This window comes from Planococcus citri, chromosome 5 (assembly GCF_950023065.1).
Source record: "Planococcus citri chromosome 5, ihPlaCitr1.1, whole genome shotgun sequence".
NCBI classification, from domain to species: Eukaryota; Metazoa; Arthropoda; class Insecta; order Hemiptera; family Pseudococcidae; genus Planococcus; species Planococcus citri.
Window position 1 is genome coordinate 37,652,663 of NC_088681.1, and position 16,497 is coordinate 37,669,159.

The 16,497-nt window shown below is 33.6% G+C and overlaps 3 protein-coding genes across 3 annotated transcripts; 2 read left to right on the top strand and 1 right to left on the bottom strand.

The window, feature by feature from the left end:
- Positions 1–922: 922 nt before the first annotated feature.
- Positions 923–5,842, top strand: LOC135848362 (uncharacterized). The gene is made up of 9 exons (XM_065368263.1): positions 923–965; positions 1,929–2,006; positions 2,138–2,230; positions 2,357–2,383; positions 4,336–4,425; positions 4,596–4,631; positions 5,220–5,243; positions 5,402–5,425; positions 5,535–5,842. Exons 1-9 carry the CDS (start codon positions 923–925, stop codon positions 5,612–5,614), a joined length of 495 nt encoding a protein of 164 aa, XP_065224335.1. The 3' UTR covers positions 5,615–5,842.
- A 3,120-nt stretch (positions 5,843–8,962) lies between these two features.
- On the top strand, positions 8,963–11,422 carry LOC135846609 (uncharacterized). Its single transcript, XM_065365802.1, has 9 exons — positions 8,963–9,217; positions 9,382–9,423; positions 9,563–9,655; positions 10,016–10,042; positions 10,180–10,269; positions 10,559–10,594; positions 10,900–10,923; positions 11,083–11,106; positions 11,194–11,422. The coding sequence occupies exons 1-9, from the start codon at positions 9,175–9,177 to the stop codon at positions 11,313–11,315; spliced, it is 501 nt and encodes a 166-aa protein (XP_065221874.1). The 5' UTR covers positions 8,963–9,174; the 3' UTR covers positions 11,316–11,422.
- An 897-nt stretch (positions 11,423–12,319) lies between these two features.
- LOC135846601 (probable ATP-dependent RNA helicase DDX10) lies at positions 12,320–15,785 on the bottom strand. The gene is made up of 12 exons (XM_065365791.1): positions 15,563–15,785; positions 15,299–15,490; positions 15,069–15,219; positions 14,753–14,996; positions 14,480–14,681; positions 14,235–14,397; positions 13,946–14,129; positions 13,689–13,865; positions 13,359–13,609; positions 13,094–13,287; positions 12,635–13,008; positions 12,320–12,548 (listed from the first exon to the last, which is right to left on the bottom strand). The coding sequence occupies exons 1-12, from the start codon at positions 15,656–15,658 to the stop codon at positions 12,395–12,397; spliced, it is 2,382 nt and encodes a 793-aa protein (XP_065221863.1). The 5' UTR covers positions 15,659–15,785; the 3' UTR covers positions 12,320–12,394.
- Between the last annotated feature and the right edge of the window lie 712 nt (positions 15,786–16,497).

The window sequence follows — 16,497 nt, forward strand, 5'->3', positions numbered from 1 at the left end:
TGGTGAGCAACGGATGGTAATTGGTAATATTTGTAATATGTCAATCGCACAGATATTAAAAATCCATCGAAAAACGCCAGCTTAAAAAAAAATTCAAAAATCAGTAGGTAAAACATTTTTTTAGCTGTTTCGGTAAGAAAATGACATTAACACCCCCTCTCCCATCTGAAGGATTAGGTGTAAATAGCGATGATTAGGTATTTTACTTCACAAGACTATCGAAGAAAAATGGATCGTACCTTATCTACAAAAAGATAGAAAAACAAGAGGACAAATTGTATTGAAGAATCAACAATGAAATTTTTCATGGTTGCAAAATATTTTTCAATTCGTAATCCAATATAAAGTGTGCGATATTCGTTCATTTACAAAAAATTAAACGCACCAAATGTTGGTATTAATGTGAATCGTGATGTACTCAGTACATATCGTACGTTATATTTTCTTAACAAATGTGCATGCACAGGTGGAAAATCTCTTACAGGTACCTGAAAAATTACAAATTTTTTTTTGCTAAGAATAGAAAATGTGTCATTTCAATTCCATACTGCCTATAGTTGCAATAAATCATTAAATCTATGAACATTAAGTTTCGTATTTGAGTCTTCTGTGCATAGGTAGGTAGGTAGGCAGGCAGGTAAGTTAGGGGAGGAGATATCCTATACCTATACGTGGTAGAGTAGACGCAATTTTTTATATAGGTAATTATATCATGAATCATGATCAATGTAGGTATCGAAATCTTATATATAATCAAATATAAAATCGAAATTTGAACAGAAAAATTCAACGATTAAATATTGTCGTAAGAACGCAACTCGAGTAAGTAGATATACCTATGTTTTTCATTCAAATCGTAGTGAAAAAGTCGGAAATCTAAACGCGTTTCTGTTTAGTTTTAGTTACCTATCAATATCCCAAAATGTATAGAACTTCAGGAACTTTTGTTGGATTGCTGTTATTGGGTGAGTAAAAAAAATACAGTTTATGGTGATTGTGCAAAATCCTGGAATTTTAATGTTAGAAAAAAAACCACATCGTCGTTATCGAACACTAATTCAAGTACTTTCTGGTTGAATAAGTTGCCTACACGAGTATTCAAGGTGTTCCGCCAGATCACCAATACTCGAGTTAAATTTTTTTTTGATACGACACTTATTGATATTCTTGGCCTCAGGTTTTATGTATTTCTACGTATTTATAAAAAAAATGTCAAGGATGAGGGGGAAGAAGGGGGTACACTTTGCGGATAGTTACTCGATGAAGAACAGTTCGCCATTCATTTTCACCCAGTTCATAGCCCTCTTAGCCGATCAGAACGAAAGGGTAGGTACATGAATTTTGGAAAATCCAATTTCTTTACTCCAGTTTCTGGTACAACTTTTCATGGCAAACAAATAAGGTAAAGTACATACCTACCAGCCAGTGATGGATATACTTTTTCCAAAAAATTTTTTTGAGCCCAAGCTCTTCTGTTTCAACTTTTGAGTCGTTGTACAAAATTCAACGTTAGTTCTTTGAAAATTTTTTCAAGAACGTGTAGTCGTGTACCAAATCAAGATGAGTAACATGAGAATGAATTACATCGGATTTTTACCATTTTGTGAGTCTGAGTACGAGTAATATTACGTACCTATGATTAATTTTTCGTGAAATCAAATCGATTGTAATTTTTCATAAAAAGTATAGGTACTTGGCTAAGAAGGTATTAAACAAATTCTGTACTCCAATGCAAAAAGGATGGAAGTCCTATGACCTGGCATAAGGAAAGGAGGTTAGTGTGTTCAGTGCAGCTTTGAGAAACAGGAATTTCAAATTTTGAACTGAAAAGTTTAAAATCCCTGTTTCTCAAAACTGCACTGAATACACTAACCTCCTTTCCTTATGCCAGGTCATAGGACTTCCATCCTTTTTGCATTGGAGTACAGAATTGCTAAGGCTATTAACGAATTGTTTTCATTTTTTAGGCCTGCTTGGTTCGACGCTAGTAACTGTTTCAGCTGAAAGTGAGTACCCTATCTTTTAAAATGATGCATGTAGACTTCAAAATTTTCCCTTTTCCTAGGAGTGGGTAGATGACATTTTGTACAATCGCGTCGTGTTAATGAAAAAAAATGGAAAATTTGTGTTCTTTCAGAGTTTAATCTTGCTAACGGGAAGGCTAAGATTAAAGAAATTTTAACTTACCTCTATGAAGATGTGCTTAAACAACAGGTTCCTAATTTTCAAAGTATGTGTGAAAATGTGATTTCTTTCAATTATTCTACGAAGAATTTACGAATAACTATACGTAGTTTACAAATTAAAAAATAAGCCCACCATTAAAATTATGATAATTGTATAATTAATTTTTTAGGCATCAATAACGCTTCCGATTTTGATGGTAAGAAAATATATACCTACCTACCTTGTAAAGTATATTATTTCCGTACATTTTCAGGCTAATCATTATTAGTCCAGTCATTTTAGCAAAATTTTTAGTCGAACCTCAAAAAAATTAGGGGCAAGCTGAATTTCACATTATTTGTTCAGATTGGTCTCTAAAACAACTCATCAAAAGTTGCACCCCCCAACTTGACCGCTACCCCCGCAAGAGGTCATTAACCTTTGCCGATACAGGTTTTCGGCTGTATCGCCAAAATGAAGGGTCCGAGAGGGAAAATGTTCGAAGAAAACTGTTCTACGCCAAATTTCCTATCAGCATGACAAGTCCAGCTTTTCCCAAAATGGCGATTTCACCCTTACTGGGGAGGGGGTAAAGTTGTCAATTTTATGAAAATTGTTTTAAAAAATGAAAATCGGCAATTTAAAACGTGAACTCGATTCACGGTAGACTCAAAAATATTTTGACCAAAGTTGCACACTGCAACTTGTCTGCTACCCCCGCAAAAGGTCATTGACCTTTGTCAATCTACGTTCTGTAAGTATCATTTCAAGTCGTTTCGGAGCCCCCAGCAGATATTTCAGTGCTCGAAATTTCCATAAAAATTTACTGAACAGAGTTGGAAATCCAAAATTGACTGTGTACTCCAATTTCAATATGCTATCAAGTCGACTGCAAGTTGGTTCAAGTCATTTTGGAGCCTCAAGCGACCATTTGAAAATTACTAGAGCCTCCAACAGATTTTAGTTAAAGGCAGTTGGAAAGCAAAAATTCACTCTATAAATGTTTCAAAAATTTACTGGAGGTTCCAGTAATTTCTAAAAAGTCGCTGGATGCTCCGAAACGACTTGAAATGTACTTACAGTCGACTCCCTAGCGTATTGAAATTAGTTTACAGAATACATTTTAGCTTTCTAACTGTTTTTAATAAAATTTTATGGAAATTTCAAGTTTCAAAAATCTACTGGAGGCTCCAATAATTTTCAAAAAGTCGCTGATGGCCACAAAATGACTCAAACCCACCAGCAGTTGACTTAATAGCGTGTTTAAATTGGATTGCAGCGTGAATTTCCGCATTCTAACGTCATTTGATGAAATTTTGTGGAAATTTCAAGTTTCAAAAATGTTCTGGAGGCTCCAGAACTGCTCAAAACGGGTTGAAATTGTTTCCAATCGATTTGGCTAGTCGAAAATAAGGTTTGTACCAAATTCCAGCTTTACAGCTCAATTTGGTAAAATTTTGATTTTTTTTCTCATTTTTGGCCTAAACTTGATTTTCAAAAATTCACCAAAAATCGAAAAATATATTTCAACTGAACCGGTCATGCTTATAGGAAATTTGACGTAGAATAATTTTAGTTCAATCACTTTTTTCCCTCCGACCCTTCATTTCGGCGATATAGCCGAAAAACGTAGATCGACTAAGGTCATTGACCTTTTGCGGGGGTAGCAGACAAGTTGCAGTGTGCAACTTTGGTCAAAATATTTTTGAGTCTACCGTGAATCGAGTTCACGTTTTAAATTGCCGATTTTCATTTTTTAAAACAATTTTCATGAAATTGACAACTTTACCCCCTCCTCAGTAAGGGTGAAATCGCCATTTTGGGAAAAGCTGGACTTGTCATGCTGATAGGAAATTTGGCGTAGAACAATTTTCTTCGAACATTTTTCCTCTCGGACCCTTCATTTTGGCGATACAGCCGAAAACCTGTATCGGCAAAGGTTAATGACCTCTTGCGGGGGTAGCGGTCAAGTTGGGGGGTGCAACTTTTGATGAGTTGTTTTAGAGACCAATCTGAACAAATAATGTGAAATTCAGCTTGCCCCTAATTTTTTTGAGGTTCGACTAAAAATTTTGCCAAAATGACTGCAGGACTATATCTTATTGTCAGAAATAATCCGATACCTAGTTGGCGTTATTTATTTATTACATTAATTTTATGTGAATTCAGGTTTGTCTACCGCAGCTGAATCATTTCTGAACGATTCAAAAATAGAAGAAATCAAGAACGTAGCTGCAGATCATTTCCCCGAAATATCTCGTAAATGCCTAATTTAATTATACCCTAGCGTCTGATACCTGAGATGTGATATGTGAAAATTCACGCAGTTTAATCATATAATGAGCCAACGATCAGTGAAAAAAAAAAAAGCTTGATTAGGTTAAGTATAAATAACTAACCTAATGACCATTTTTTCCCCTATTTTTTAGAACAAATCCAATCCTATTTAAACATACTCGCTGCAGGTAAATATTTATGTAACCCATTGACTCATTCACAAAATAAAAAAATTTACTTCCACGTAAAACGTTAACGTTATGTAAATTCTGAGCTGTTTTTCATCACATTTCGATATTTCAAGAAATAAGTTATGAGACTCGGCTCGAGTAACCGTATAAGGGATAGTGTTTTGAGGTACCTACTATTGTTTTTAAAATGTTCAAAAATTACCAAAAAATTCCGCCGTGAGTCTCAAAACGTATAACTAAAGTAAATTAAAACGAAACGACTATAGTTCGTAAAGTTGTAAAACGTTTTGCAAAAAAAAACCTATACTTACGAGTAGGTAGCTAGGTATATCTGTCAGATTCCAGTAAGTATAGCTAAATTAGAAGGAAATTGTTGAAATTTAAGCACGAGCTTACTCATAAAGTTTGGCGATGTGTTGTATCTATACTTGGAAGGGACATTTTGCACCAAATAATTAGGTTTCTTTGACACGAACCTAATGTGGGAATTGAAGGATCGAGCATCGAAAATCTTATTTTTTGTCAATCAATGATAAATTCGATATCGATATTAAATGTACTTTTTTTGTTTTTCATTCAATACAGAAATGGAAGACGATGATGATACGAGTAAGATTTTTTTTAAATTCATCATTATAATAACTTAATAAGACACTTGATATATTTTGATATGATTGATTATAAATTTTAATGCTACGTACTTAACAATAGTATATTGAAATTGAATACTATAATTAGAATGTTAATTTTGAGGTGTAATTTTTCAGAGAATGAAACGATTCCATTAAGCGGTAATACACTACTTTCAACTGATATAATTTCATTTTTCATTTTAACCAATGATAATATGTATCTATGTTTAAAGGATTTCTTTCATCACTTGATGTATTTTATTTTCAGGCGCGATAGCCAAAATAACACCCTCGTATGCCCACAAACACTACGAAGAGCCTGACCCGGCAGATCTGTTTCAAGGATAGGTAGGTATAGGTATAGGTATAGGTACCTACGAAAATTCTATAAAATTATTTTATTATACATATTTGTTAAGTTGCTTTGACTATATTTTCTAAAATCAAATTTCACATTATAGTATTAGTACGAGTAGGTATACTGGTATAGTTACAGTTAATTTATCTATTAAGTAATTCGGATAGGTACCCAATGAATTTGAATTATATTTCATAAGCTGTGTATCCAATATTGTAAAGCACCCAATGCTATAATTACCATTAAAATTTTCAAAAAGTTAGTGAGTTGAGTATTTTCTTAATATCGACTTGGATTCACTCGAAGTGATACATTCAATTTTTTCAACGAAATAGGAAAAAAAGATTGAGTACCTATACCTACATTTAATGAGATAGGAAAGCGTACATAATTTGGGTGGAAGGCTCGGTTGAAGGATCGAAACGTTTGTAAGATTTTCAACGAAGTTAGGTGTTTTTAAACGTACATGGCTAATTTTTAGCAGTCTCTTAGGTCAATTGGAATGGACACGGACTCCAGCAATGATTCAATATTAAAAACTGTAAAAAATATGCTTACAAAAAAGCAAACATTTTGAGCTTGAAATGAGATTTGGAGAGGGTTCGTTACATTACCTTTAAGTCAATTTCATCTATGAAATAGCATGGCTCAAAATTGAAAATATTTTGCTTAAAAAAAAAACAAAAGTCCACTTTTTTCAGTCTATGTGATGAAGTAGGTAACGTGTTAAAGGAGTCAAAACTGCAAAAGCAAAAGAATAGGAACTTTGGAGTTCCCTTCGAGTACCTACGTACCTAGAAGAACCTTGTCTGAGATCCTCCAGATTGATTGGAATGGGCTCTATGACAAAATAGAAAACTAGGGATAGGTAGGATAGAAGTTTTGAAATATCAAATTTTACCAGGCTTGTTAACTGGTTAAACTGGTGTACTTCGAATAATTTTCAGAATTTTAAAAATTCTCCAGAAGGCGTAGAAATTATTTTGGGAAGTAGGTATAATAATTTCACTATTTTGATTAGGTACATTTTATATGGTTTAGTATGGTCTAGACACACTAAAGAAACGATTTTCATCATGATTTGTCATTTTCAAATTCTTCTTCATCGCCAAATGGGTAGGATGATCAAGATTTGGCTCTCGGTGCCAAATCTTGAATTTTTGGACACTTTTTAGACCTCTGAAGAGGGGATGGAGGCATTTTTTTTTTTTTACAATACCGATTACATGTAGTTGAAAGATGATATTGTCATTATACATATTGAAAATTCACTATTTCGCCACTTCAAGTGCCTCCGGGAAGGGTCATTCCATGTCAATTCGACCAAAAATAGGCGATTTTGAAAGTCATGTCTTTCGATTTCGCTCAAGCGCATTCCTCCAAAACTATGATACTTTGATCAAAACTAATTTCACAGTTCGAAAGAATATTGAATTTTGAACTTTCTAAGCATTTTAAAATTTTCAAAATTTTAAAGTTGAACTTTCAAATTGAAAGTTCAAATTTCAAAATGGCGCTGTAAGTGGGAGTTACCATTTAAAATTCTAAAAAAATGTTCATAGATGTACCTTTTGATGCTTTTTCAAAATATTTAAGTTTCGAGATGGGATCTCTTAATGCAGAGGGAGCACTCCCACCCACAATTTGGGGCAAAACTTTCGAAAAAAAATCAGGGGCATGTGATATATCGAATTGTATGTTTTTGGTAACGCTGAACACGAATATGACGTTAGATTTTTGATTGGACCCCATCCACGGCCCTCAGCACCTCCCCAAATGGGGTGAAAGTTCAAAATAGGTTTTTTTCGTGCGACACATCAAATAGTATGTTTTTGGTGACGCTGAACACGAATATGACGTCAGATTTTTGATTGGACCCATTCACGGCCCCCAGCACTTCTCCAAGGGGGGGGGGTAACCTAAAATAAAAAATGGTTTCAATCGTGTGACACATGAAATAATATGTTTTCGATATCGCTGAACACGAATATAGCCGTAGTTTTTCAAATAGACCTCGCCCACGGCTCCCAGACCCCCCCCCCATTGGTAAAAGTCCAAAAAATTGGTAGGAGGCTGTAGATGGGGGTCCAACCAAAAATCTGACGTCATATTCGTGTTCAGCGTCACTAAAAACATGAGGAATGCGCTGCTGAAGTTGAGTACCTCGAGACAATGTGAAAATAGGGGAAGCCCCCCACCCGCTCCTGAAGGGGACTGTGACCAAACTGATTGCGGGTTTCTTATCTACTGGGTGGGTAGATATTGTAAAAAAAATTTGAGCGAAACTGAAAGACATGACTTTCAAAATCGCCTTTTTTTGGTCGAATTGACATGGAATATGACCTGGAAGCATTTGAAAAAATCTGGTCAAGTATTGGCACTTTTCCATATCCTGCTGGAGACTTCAAAATGGCCAGAAATGATGAAATTCGGTTTGGGGGAGTTGACATTAGTTTCAGGACTAATTGTCATCATCGTTATTGAATAAGTAAGCATACCTATACATTTTTCAAAAAAACACATTTATTTTTGAAAATGGTCAAGTTTGAACTTTGAAAAATTAGCGAAAAATCTAAAATCAATGTGAGCAGCTAAAACATTAGTTATATGAAGGTTTTATACCGAGTTTTTTTGTTTTCAAAAATTGTAATCTCATTCAAATCAGAAACGAACACCTTGAGAGATTCCGTTGTTAGGTTGAATTTTATTATTGCATACCTACATAGGTATTTGTATATCAAGAATATCAAGCTTATGCAGATTTTACGAATACGTAATGTCATGAAATGGAAATTAAAATCATCGACGCTGAAATTTCAAGTTCATCAATAAGCCTTCAGAAGCAGGGTTTTAAATGGTTTGAGCTAAACTTAATTTCAAAATTTTGAAGATTATATGGTAAAACATTATCACACGAGAGTGTTGAGTTTTTATTATTTTTTCAAAAATCATTTACACCTAATTAAAATTTTAAAATGGATCAAAAGTGTGAATTTTTCGCTTTCTCTGTTCGAATTACTTCAGCACGTAGGTAAGGTACCCTATAGAAATCTACCTTTTTCGAGAAATAAATTTCAATAAGTGCCTGATTCAAATCATCTGAAGAAAAATGAAAAAATATAGCCAAGCGTAAAATCTTTACAACCTAGCACCAGTCACGATTGATTCAAGATTTTTGAATATCGTACGTAGAACTTATCTATCGTATCCTCGGAATTATTTGCTCAGGTGTTTTCACCTTCTGGCAAAGTGACGAAGGTGTAGAGAAGTCAAGGCTGGATGAATTGGTGAATATCATACCTGTTTACCTATTCGAGCTTTGTAAATGCAAACGAAGATGTTTCACAGCTTTGAGCTTTGATCGTCAATTCGTCATGTAAGTAACAGATGCTGAATCACTCGTGATTCTCGTGATTCAAAAGCATTTCTTATAAGGTCTTCGAATTTTTGCACCTTTCGTCGAACATCATTCACTTCTGTTTCATCAGTCGAGTCGTTACGATTTTACACTACCTACCTACTAACATTTTTCATCTCACACCGAACCAAGATGAATAACATGAAAACAAAACACCTCGGATTTTTGCCATTTTGTAAGTAGAATGTGTCTCTCGTGTCTCTCTCTACGATCGATTTTTCAAATCTGAAACATCAATCCTAAGTTACTTACGAGTAAAACCTTTTTTAAATGAATTTCGTTAAAAACATATTAAATTGTTACAATTTACAATCGTATTTTTCTTAATTTATTTTTTAGGTCTGTACTTCAGTATGGCGATAATAACAGTTTCAGCTGACGGTGAGCATCTACATATACCTACCACAACCTAATATTACAATGTGCAAAGTTCCATTTTTTTTTTTAGCGCACATCGATAAATCATAACGTAGAACATATATGTAGGCTGATTTCAAAAATTCAACATCAATTGTTTCAGATTTCAACCTCCAAAATGGGAAAACTACGATTATAAAGGTTTTGACTAGCCTTTATAAAGCTGTGTCCAAAGAAAATATTCCGAATTTTCAAAGTACGTACTACGTATATGAGGAGTGAATTTTTCAAACATTCGCAGCAAATTTAATTTAGGTACCTACGTACAAAGGAGGTGAGTATTCCAACTAGCATGGAAATTTTTGAACCAAATACAGAAAAATAGAAAGATTAGACAGGTACCTACTTAAAAATTCACCACCGGTGCAAATATTCGAATGCTGGATTTCATGTTTTGAATTTATAAAAATTTGGAGGTCCATTTTCCATGACAGATTCAAAATTCGATTAAATTTTTTAATACTTTTATCGCCACCTATCTGTGCTATTGTACAAAAATGATTATGATGATTATGACTATTATTGCATTATTAGATCCATTTTATAATTTTTCTAGGCATTACAGACGCTACTGATTTTGATGGTAAGATAAAAGTCTATCCAATACATATGTACATAAATTGAATGTACCTACTAACCTAATTAGGTAGCTACTCAATTGTCAGAAATAATCCAATAATAAGTGTACTTATTGTATCTTCGTCGTTAATGTGAATTTAGGTATGTCTAATGCAGCTGAGGCATTCCTGTTCCCTGAAAAAGTAGAAGAAATAAAACAAGTAGCGAGAAGATACGTCAAGCCAATATTAGGTGAGTAATTTCATTGCTATAATGAGATCAGACAATTAACAAGCGTAGTTTAATTGGACCATAGACCTAGATCTAGGTATCTACGTTAATCAAAACCAAGACAAATCCTTCCATTATTGATTTTGGGTTCTCTTTTTTCAATAATTGACAACTATTACTAATTCTAAACTAAAACTAAAACCAAACTTAAGACCAAGATACCTGATAAACCATATATGTATAAATTAGGTAGCTACCAAATTACCTGCCATATTCTGAATTAACCTTTTTTTGTATTATATGTACTTAGGAATAACAGCAAGGTACCTATTGAATTTCCGCAAGGGTAAGTACCTTCTCAAGATGCTAAGTCAGGTCTGAGTTCACATCAGAATCTTTTTCGTTCAAACTTTGAGATCCGTACCTAATGTATTATTTCTACAATAAAAATTAAAGACATTTTATTTGTCCAGTCAAATCTAAATTTTTATATTGCGAAATCATGATGAAAACTTTTATTTTAAGAAGTTCCTTCATTTTATAGCACCCTAAATACTGTAATTCAGCAATTGTAATTTAAAATCGTCCTACAAAAGTAATTGAACAAATTTGATCACTGCAAATTCACAATTTTTTTTCTCGCTTACACAGAACTGGAAGCCCACGAGGATACGAGTAAGCTTTTCTTTTTTTAAATTCTTACCTTATTTATTTATGATCAAATATGTAGGTACTAGGTACCTAAATCAGTATTTTGGTTCAAATTAATTAGAGCTAAGTAGGTAAGTAGGTATTATACTTTGTCAATGCTAATATTGCGCTGTAATTTTTCAGAGAATAAGACGACTCCAATGAGCAGTAATATTTCTATTTTTTTTCTTTTTAATTAATATGGTAATTTACAACTGTAATTTAGTGTATGGGACATGTGTATTTTGTTTTCAGGCCAGTTGGAAGGCATAAGACAATATTTCCACCAACAGGCAAAGGCAGAGGCAGATGCAGAGGCAAGGACAGATGCAGAGATAGATGCAAAATTAATGAGCAGCGATAGTTCTACAAAATGATTTAATTTCTGTTACCTGAGTATCAAAAATAGCGATTCTTAACATTTTAAAAATGAAATTTTTACGTGCTCAATCTATTTAAGATGGGTAGGTATTTGTTTAATTTAGGTCTATCTACAATTATTAATTTATCAATTATCATTTACTTATTTAATAAATTTATATCTATGCAAATATTGTGATTATTAAACATTCGCAAAGTAGATACGCATAGGTTGCTTATTTTCTCAAGTTTTGAACAATGTTCAAATTTTCAACAATTTTTGAAGACAGGAAAATTGATAATTTGAAGCAAATCAATTGAAAATTTGTAACATTTAGCAGGTAGACTAATTCTCATCAATACCATTTTTTTTATTTTTTTTAAATTTTTTAATTATTCAGAATTCTTGTTTCCGGCTACTTCCTTCCCCCACCCCATCACAATTCGTCAAGCCACCTCCCACTCATATTTAAATCAATTTTTGATGTTATCATCTTATGAGCAAAATTGTAATTTTCAAAATTCTCAAACTTCTAACTTATATTCGCAAAAAAAAATAAATAATAATTTTTAGATGCTAAAAGGTTTTCTCAGACTTATTTTTTCAAAGATTTCATGTCCATAAAAATTTTAAAATGCGAAACCAACAGCGAAAAATCGTTCTTAATGACATTCGTGAGTCAGAATTAATGTGTTGTACTCGTCCATTAAAATTATTTTTTATGGTTCATTTTTAAACAGGTATTTTGTTAAAAGTGAAAAAAATGTGGAAAAAAATCGATAGTGTTCCGAATTAAGATAAAATTATTTTCGGAAAATCATGAGATGCTTACAAAATTGAGAAGTATAAAATTAAATAGAGATAAGAAACAAAAACGAGAAAACTCAATTGATTTTGTGTAAAAATCGAAAAAAACTGAAAGTGAAATCTCGAATTAAACTTCTGTAGTTTCAAAAACCATGATAAAAATCTAAATGGGATTTCGACGTGGCGAGAACTAACAATGGAAAAAAAATCGACTGCTAAAAAATCTTATTTATTCACTAGATACTTTAAAAAGTAATAAAAACAAAACATAAATAACAAAAGAAACGATTACTCGTTAGAATTCATCATTCGTAAGGCTATTTCTTCATCTTCGGCCAGAGTCAATCCGGTATCAATATAATCTTCATCTTCGGACTCGTTTTGAAGCTTGATTTTCTTACTGGACTCCTTCTTGGACTTGGAGCGTTTCTGTTTTCTTTTCCTGCAAAGCGAACATACGCATTTAGATCAAAACATGAAAATCGAAGTGAAAATTTTAAAAATAAGTAGGTATTTTTAGTGACGTACTTTTTCGTATCTTTGACAAAATCAGTCTCAGATTCTTGCGAATTAGATTCATTTGCTTCTGATTCGTCTTCGGAATCATTTTGATTTTTTCGAATTTTATCGAAATCTGGTAACCAGGATACATCAGGTTCGTAATCATCTTCACTTCCTGATTCTGCTTCTTCAGGGACAGGTTTTCTTCGTCTTTCTTCTTTTTGTCTGAGTCTTTCCTCTTTATGTTTTTGTTTGATCTTTTCGCGGAATATTTCTTTATCGTATTTGTCCTCTTCGCGAAGGACTTGCTGAGCTGTAGTTATATCGATTCCGGCTTCGTTGGATTTTTCGTACTGTCTGGCCAGTTCGGATATATATTCTTTGCCTTTCTTCAGCACCACCTATTCCACAACAGATGAAAAAAAAAAAGTTAAAAATATTCCACGTGAGAAAAGATAATTTAGAATTTGATAAATGAATACGTACTTCTCCTCCTTCGTCGAATACTACTTTCTTATTCGGTAGGATATTCTTTTTAAGCATTTTTTTGGCTAAAGCTGCCCGAGAAATCGGTTTCTTGGATTTTTTACTAGTGACTAATTCTTCGCTGGTGATAGGTTCGATATCCAGTTCGTGGTCCTTACGTTTCAATACGATGAAATCGTCATCGTCTTCTTTATCTGTAAATGACGACAAAGGTTACTTCGATTGTCTCAGTTACTCGACAAGAGGCAGAATAAAAGATACCCACCATCGTAAAAAGTGAACGGAACGACTTTCTGGAAATTCTTGTACTTTGGACGAGGTTCTTCTGAATGACTCGGACGAGACTCTTCTCGATGGTCTTCGCAAGCAACGTCGTCATTCTCCGAAGCATTATCGCTATTCATTTTATCGATCATTTGCTGTTCATCTTCTTGATCTTTTTTAGCCTTATCAGCCATCATTTTTTGACGTTTTTGCAAAAATCTGATTCGAGGAGATATTGCTAGTCCTAAAGATCTGAGAATTGAAAGAAAAAATATCCGTGTAAATAACAGAATAAAAAAAATAGCCAATTTAAAGACAATATAGATATTACTTTGAATACGCGTCTGTGTCGAGAGCAGCAACATTGAACACTTCTTTGTCTTTCATTAAAAATACGGATTTGATGTAGGCGACAAAAGCCCTTTGAGCGGATTCTTTAAGATTATTATCACGAGCCAATAGAGCTTCCAAGTTTCTTTGAATACTATGCAATTTTTGCATGTTCACTCTGTGTTCAAAAATTAATCCACATGATAAATCCATTTCAAAAGATGAAGAAATGTGTGAGCAAAAGTAAAAAAAGCTTACTGAATCTCATCTATGGGGATTTTCTTCTGTTCTAATTGTTCAAGCATTTTCAATTCCGAAGGTAACAGAACCAGTAACGACTCTCCAGCTCTTTGGTAACGAGCCGTTCGTCCGGCTCTGTGAATGTATTCGTTGGCACTTTCAGGACAATCTAATTGTACGACCCAATTGACTGCAGGAAAATCTATAGAAACACATCGAAATCAAATAACATAAGATGGGTTCGTCAACTTACGAGGCTTCGAAAGATGATAAATAATCTTATTCGTTTGCTATTAATCATATTTACCTAATCCTCGAGCAGCAATATCGGTAGCGAACAAAACGACGTGTTGTTTTTGGCAGAATGAATCATAAATTGCCATACGTCGAGATTGATGCAAAGTGCCATACAATGCCAATAGACTTACTCCAGGTCGTAATCTGCAGAACACTTCGTAGGTATATTTCACCTATAATAATGAAATCTAAGTCAAATTATTCAAAAATAATACCGATTAATTTTAATCGTTCCTCAAATCGTCAACTATTTACCTGTTTACAACTAGACAAAAATATAAGAATTTTTTGCGATTTATGATTCTTGATAAAAGACCACAAAAAATTCATTTTATCGCTAAGTTCGCATTTAATATAACTCTGAACTAATCCGGAAGGTGTACTGAATTTAGCATCTTCGTGAACGGAAATATAACGCGGATTAGTTAAACTTAATCGAGCTAAATCTTTCACTGATCTGTAATCGGAACAGAATTCGTTACTTTACGGTAATTACTTCACATCAACACGGGCAACTCGGATACTAACTTCGTTTGAGTAGCAGAAAACAATAGTGTTTGCCTTTCCGGAGGTAAATTATCAATTATACTATTCATTGTTTTCTCGAACCCCATATCTAAACATCTGTCAGCTTCGTCGAGAACTAAAATCTGCATCGTGCTGCAATCAAATATTGGATTCTCGTCCATGTGTTGTAGAAGTCGTCCAGGAGTACAAATAACGATATTACATTGATCCATTCTTTTCTTTTCGAACTTTAAATCTTTTCCGCCTGTAAAAAACGTAATAATACTTCAACATTTCTGGATTATTTTCACGATCAAACAAATTCTTGAAACTGTACCGATAATCAATCCAGCTGAAAAATCGTGGAATTCGCCTAATTTTTTCAATGTTTCGAAGATCTGATACGCTAATTCTCTAGTAGGTGTAATAACTAAGGCTCCAACACCATCGTATCGAGTCCATTTACTGCGATATAATTTTTCCAACACCTACAACGTTGAAATAATTACTAGCATTGGTAAAACTCCTGCTATTCGTATAAGTTGAAAAACAGAACTAGCAACTTACTGGAATTAAAAAGGCTAAAGTTTTACCGCTGCCAGTTTTCGCAGCTCCTAGGACATCTTCACCTCGAAGACTGTACATTATACTGTCTCTTTGGATTTCTGTCGGTGTGACGAAGTTGTGTTTCTGTAAACCTTTCTGTGTTTTTTCAGATAATGGCAGGTCTCTAAACTTCTGAATGGCATCGCGATCGATCTAAAATGTTATCAGATATGTTTAGTAATACCACTAATCAGAGAAATTATCAATAAAATATTTGAATCTCACTTCATCGTAGAGCTTTTCCAGGTTTGATATTTCATCGTCTTCGGAAAATACTTTGGGTTTCCTCTTGAATACTTTAAATCTCTGCTTCTTAGTCATGGTTATGAATGCATTTAGACTGGTATTACTTCAATTTAAACACAAAATCACGTAGTGACAGCTTGATAAAAGGAAACTTCACAAGTTCACGATTTTTGTTTTGACTTGTGAAACTTGTGAGATAAAAAATTTACATGCGTTAAATTGTGCGCGCGCATGTCTGAACTTTGTTTTTTTTTTGACTTTTTGATTTCTGCAGTAATTTTTTATCTGTGACATCTGTCAACAAGTAGGTAAAAAAATGCTGAGGTTTTAATTTTTTTAAGAGAATGAATGCAGAATTGCAGAATGCAACATTATTCCAACATGAATGACAATAATTGTGAATCGACAGGAGGGGAAGGTGGAAGTTCGAGCATTCGAGTTCGAGCCATGGGATAATCATGGAAAGTACCTAAAATTAGATGGTGACTGACTGACTGGCGGTCTTGCTCTGCCTTCTGAGTTCTGAATCTCTCATTCTCTCTTCCAAAATAAAATAACCGAATTGCAATAATTTTCATTTTTCAGCAGCAAACCCAGGAATTAAATTCGAAAAACAATTTTTAGCAAACCAAAAAATTAATCCGAATTAGAGAAATTCTAATCTTACGAGTACAAACACGAGATGAAATAAAATTACTTCTTTTTATTTATGCGTCAAGATTCTAGTTTTATCAATATTGATTATTGAATGACCTTATCGTATTGCATTTTTCGAAGCAAAGCTCCAAAAGACCCAAAATTCAATTCAAACCCCACAACCAATCTATACAATGAAACAACATCGATTCGTTGAAGAATATATTATCGTATACAAGCCATCAAAATACAATAGTACGCGAACTATCAAGAAGCCT

Bases quoted from the DNA above. Each gene is read 5' to 3' on its own strand.
- LOC135848362 (XM_065368263.1), top strand. From the start codon at position 923: ATGTATAGAACTTCAGGAACTTTTGTTGGATTGCTGTTATTGG. The intron at 2,007-2,137 runs GTGAGTACCCTA...GTGTTCTTTCAG, and splicing joins AGTAACTGTTTCAGCTGAAA to AGTTTAATCTTGCTAACGGG. The intron at 4,426-4,595 runs GTAAATGCCTAA...CCTATTTTTTAG, and splicing joins TCATTTCCCCGAAATATCTC to AACAAATCCAATCCTATTTA.
- LOC135846609 (XM_065365802.1), top strand. From the start codon at position 9,175: ATGAATAACATGAAAACAAAACACCTCGGATTTTTGCCATTTT. The intron at 10,270-10,558 runs GTGAGTAATTTC...ATATGTACTTAG, and splicing joins ATACGTCAAGCCAATATTAG to GAATAACAGCAAGGTACCTA. The intron at 10,924-11,082 runs GTAAGCTTTTCT...GTAATTTTTCAG, and splicing joins GGAAGCCCACGAGGATACGA to AGAATAAGACGACTCCAATG.
- LOC135846601 (XM_065365791.1), bottom strand. From the start codon at position 15,658: ATGACTAAGAAGCAGAGATTTAAAGTATTCAAGAGGAAACCCAAAGTA. The intron at 15,491-15,562 runs GTGAGATTCAAA...ATAACATTTTAG, and splicing joins TGGAAAAGCTCTACGATGAA to ATCGATCGCGATGCCATTCA. The intron at 13,610-13,688 runs GTAATATCTATA...TTCAATTCTCAG, and splicing joins GACACAGACGCGTATTCAAA to ATCTTTAGGACTAGCAATAT.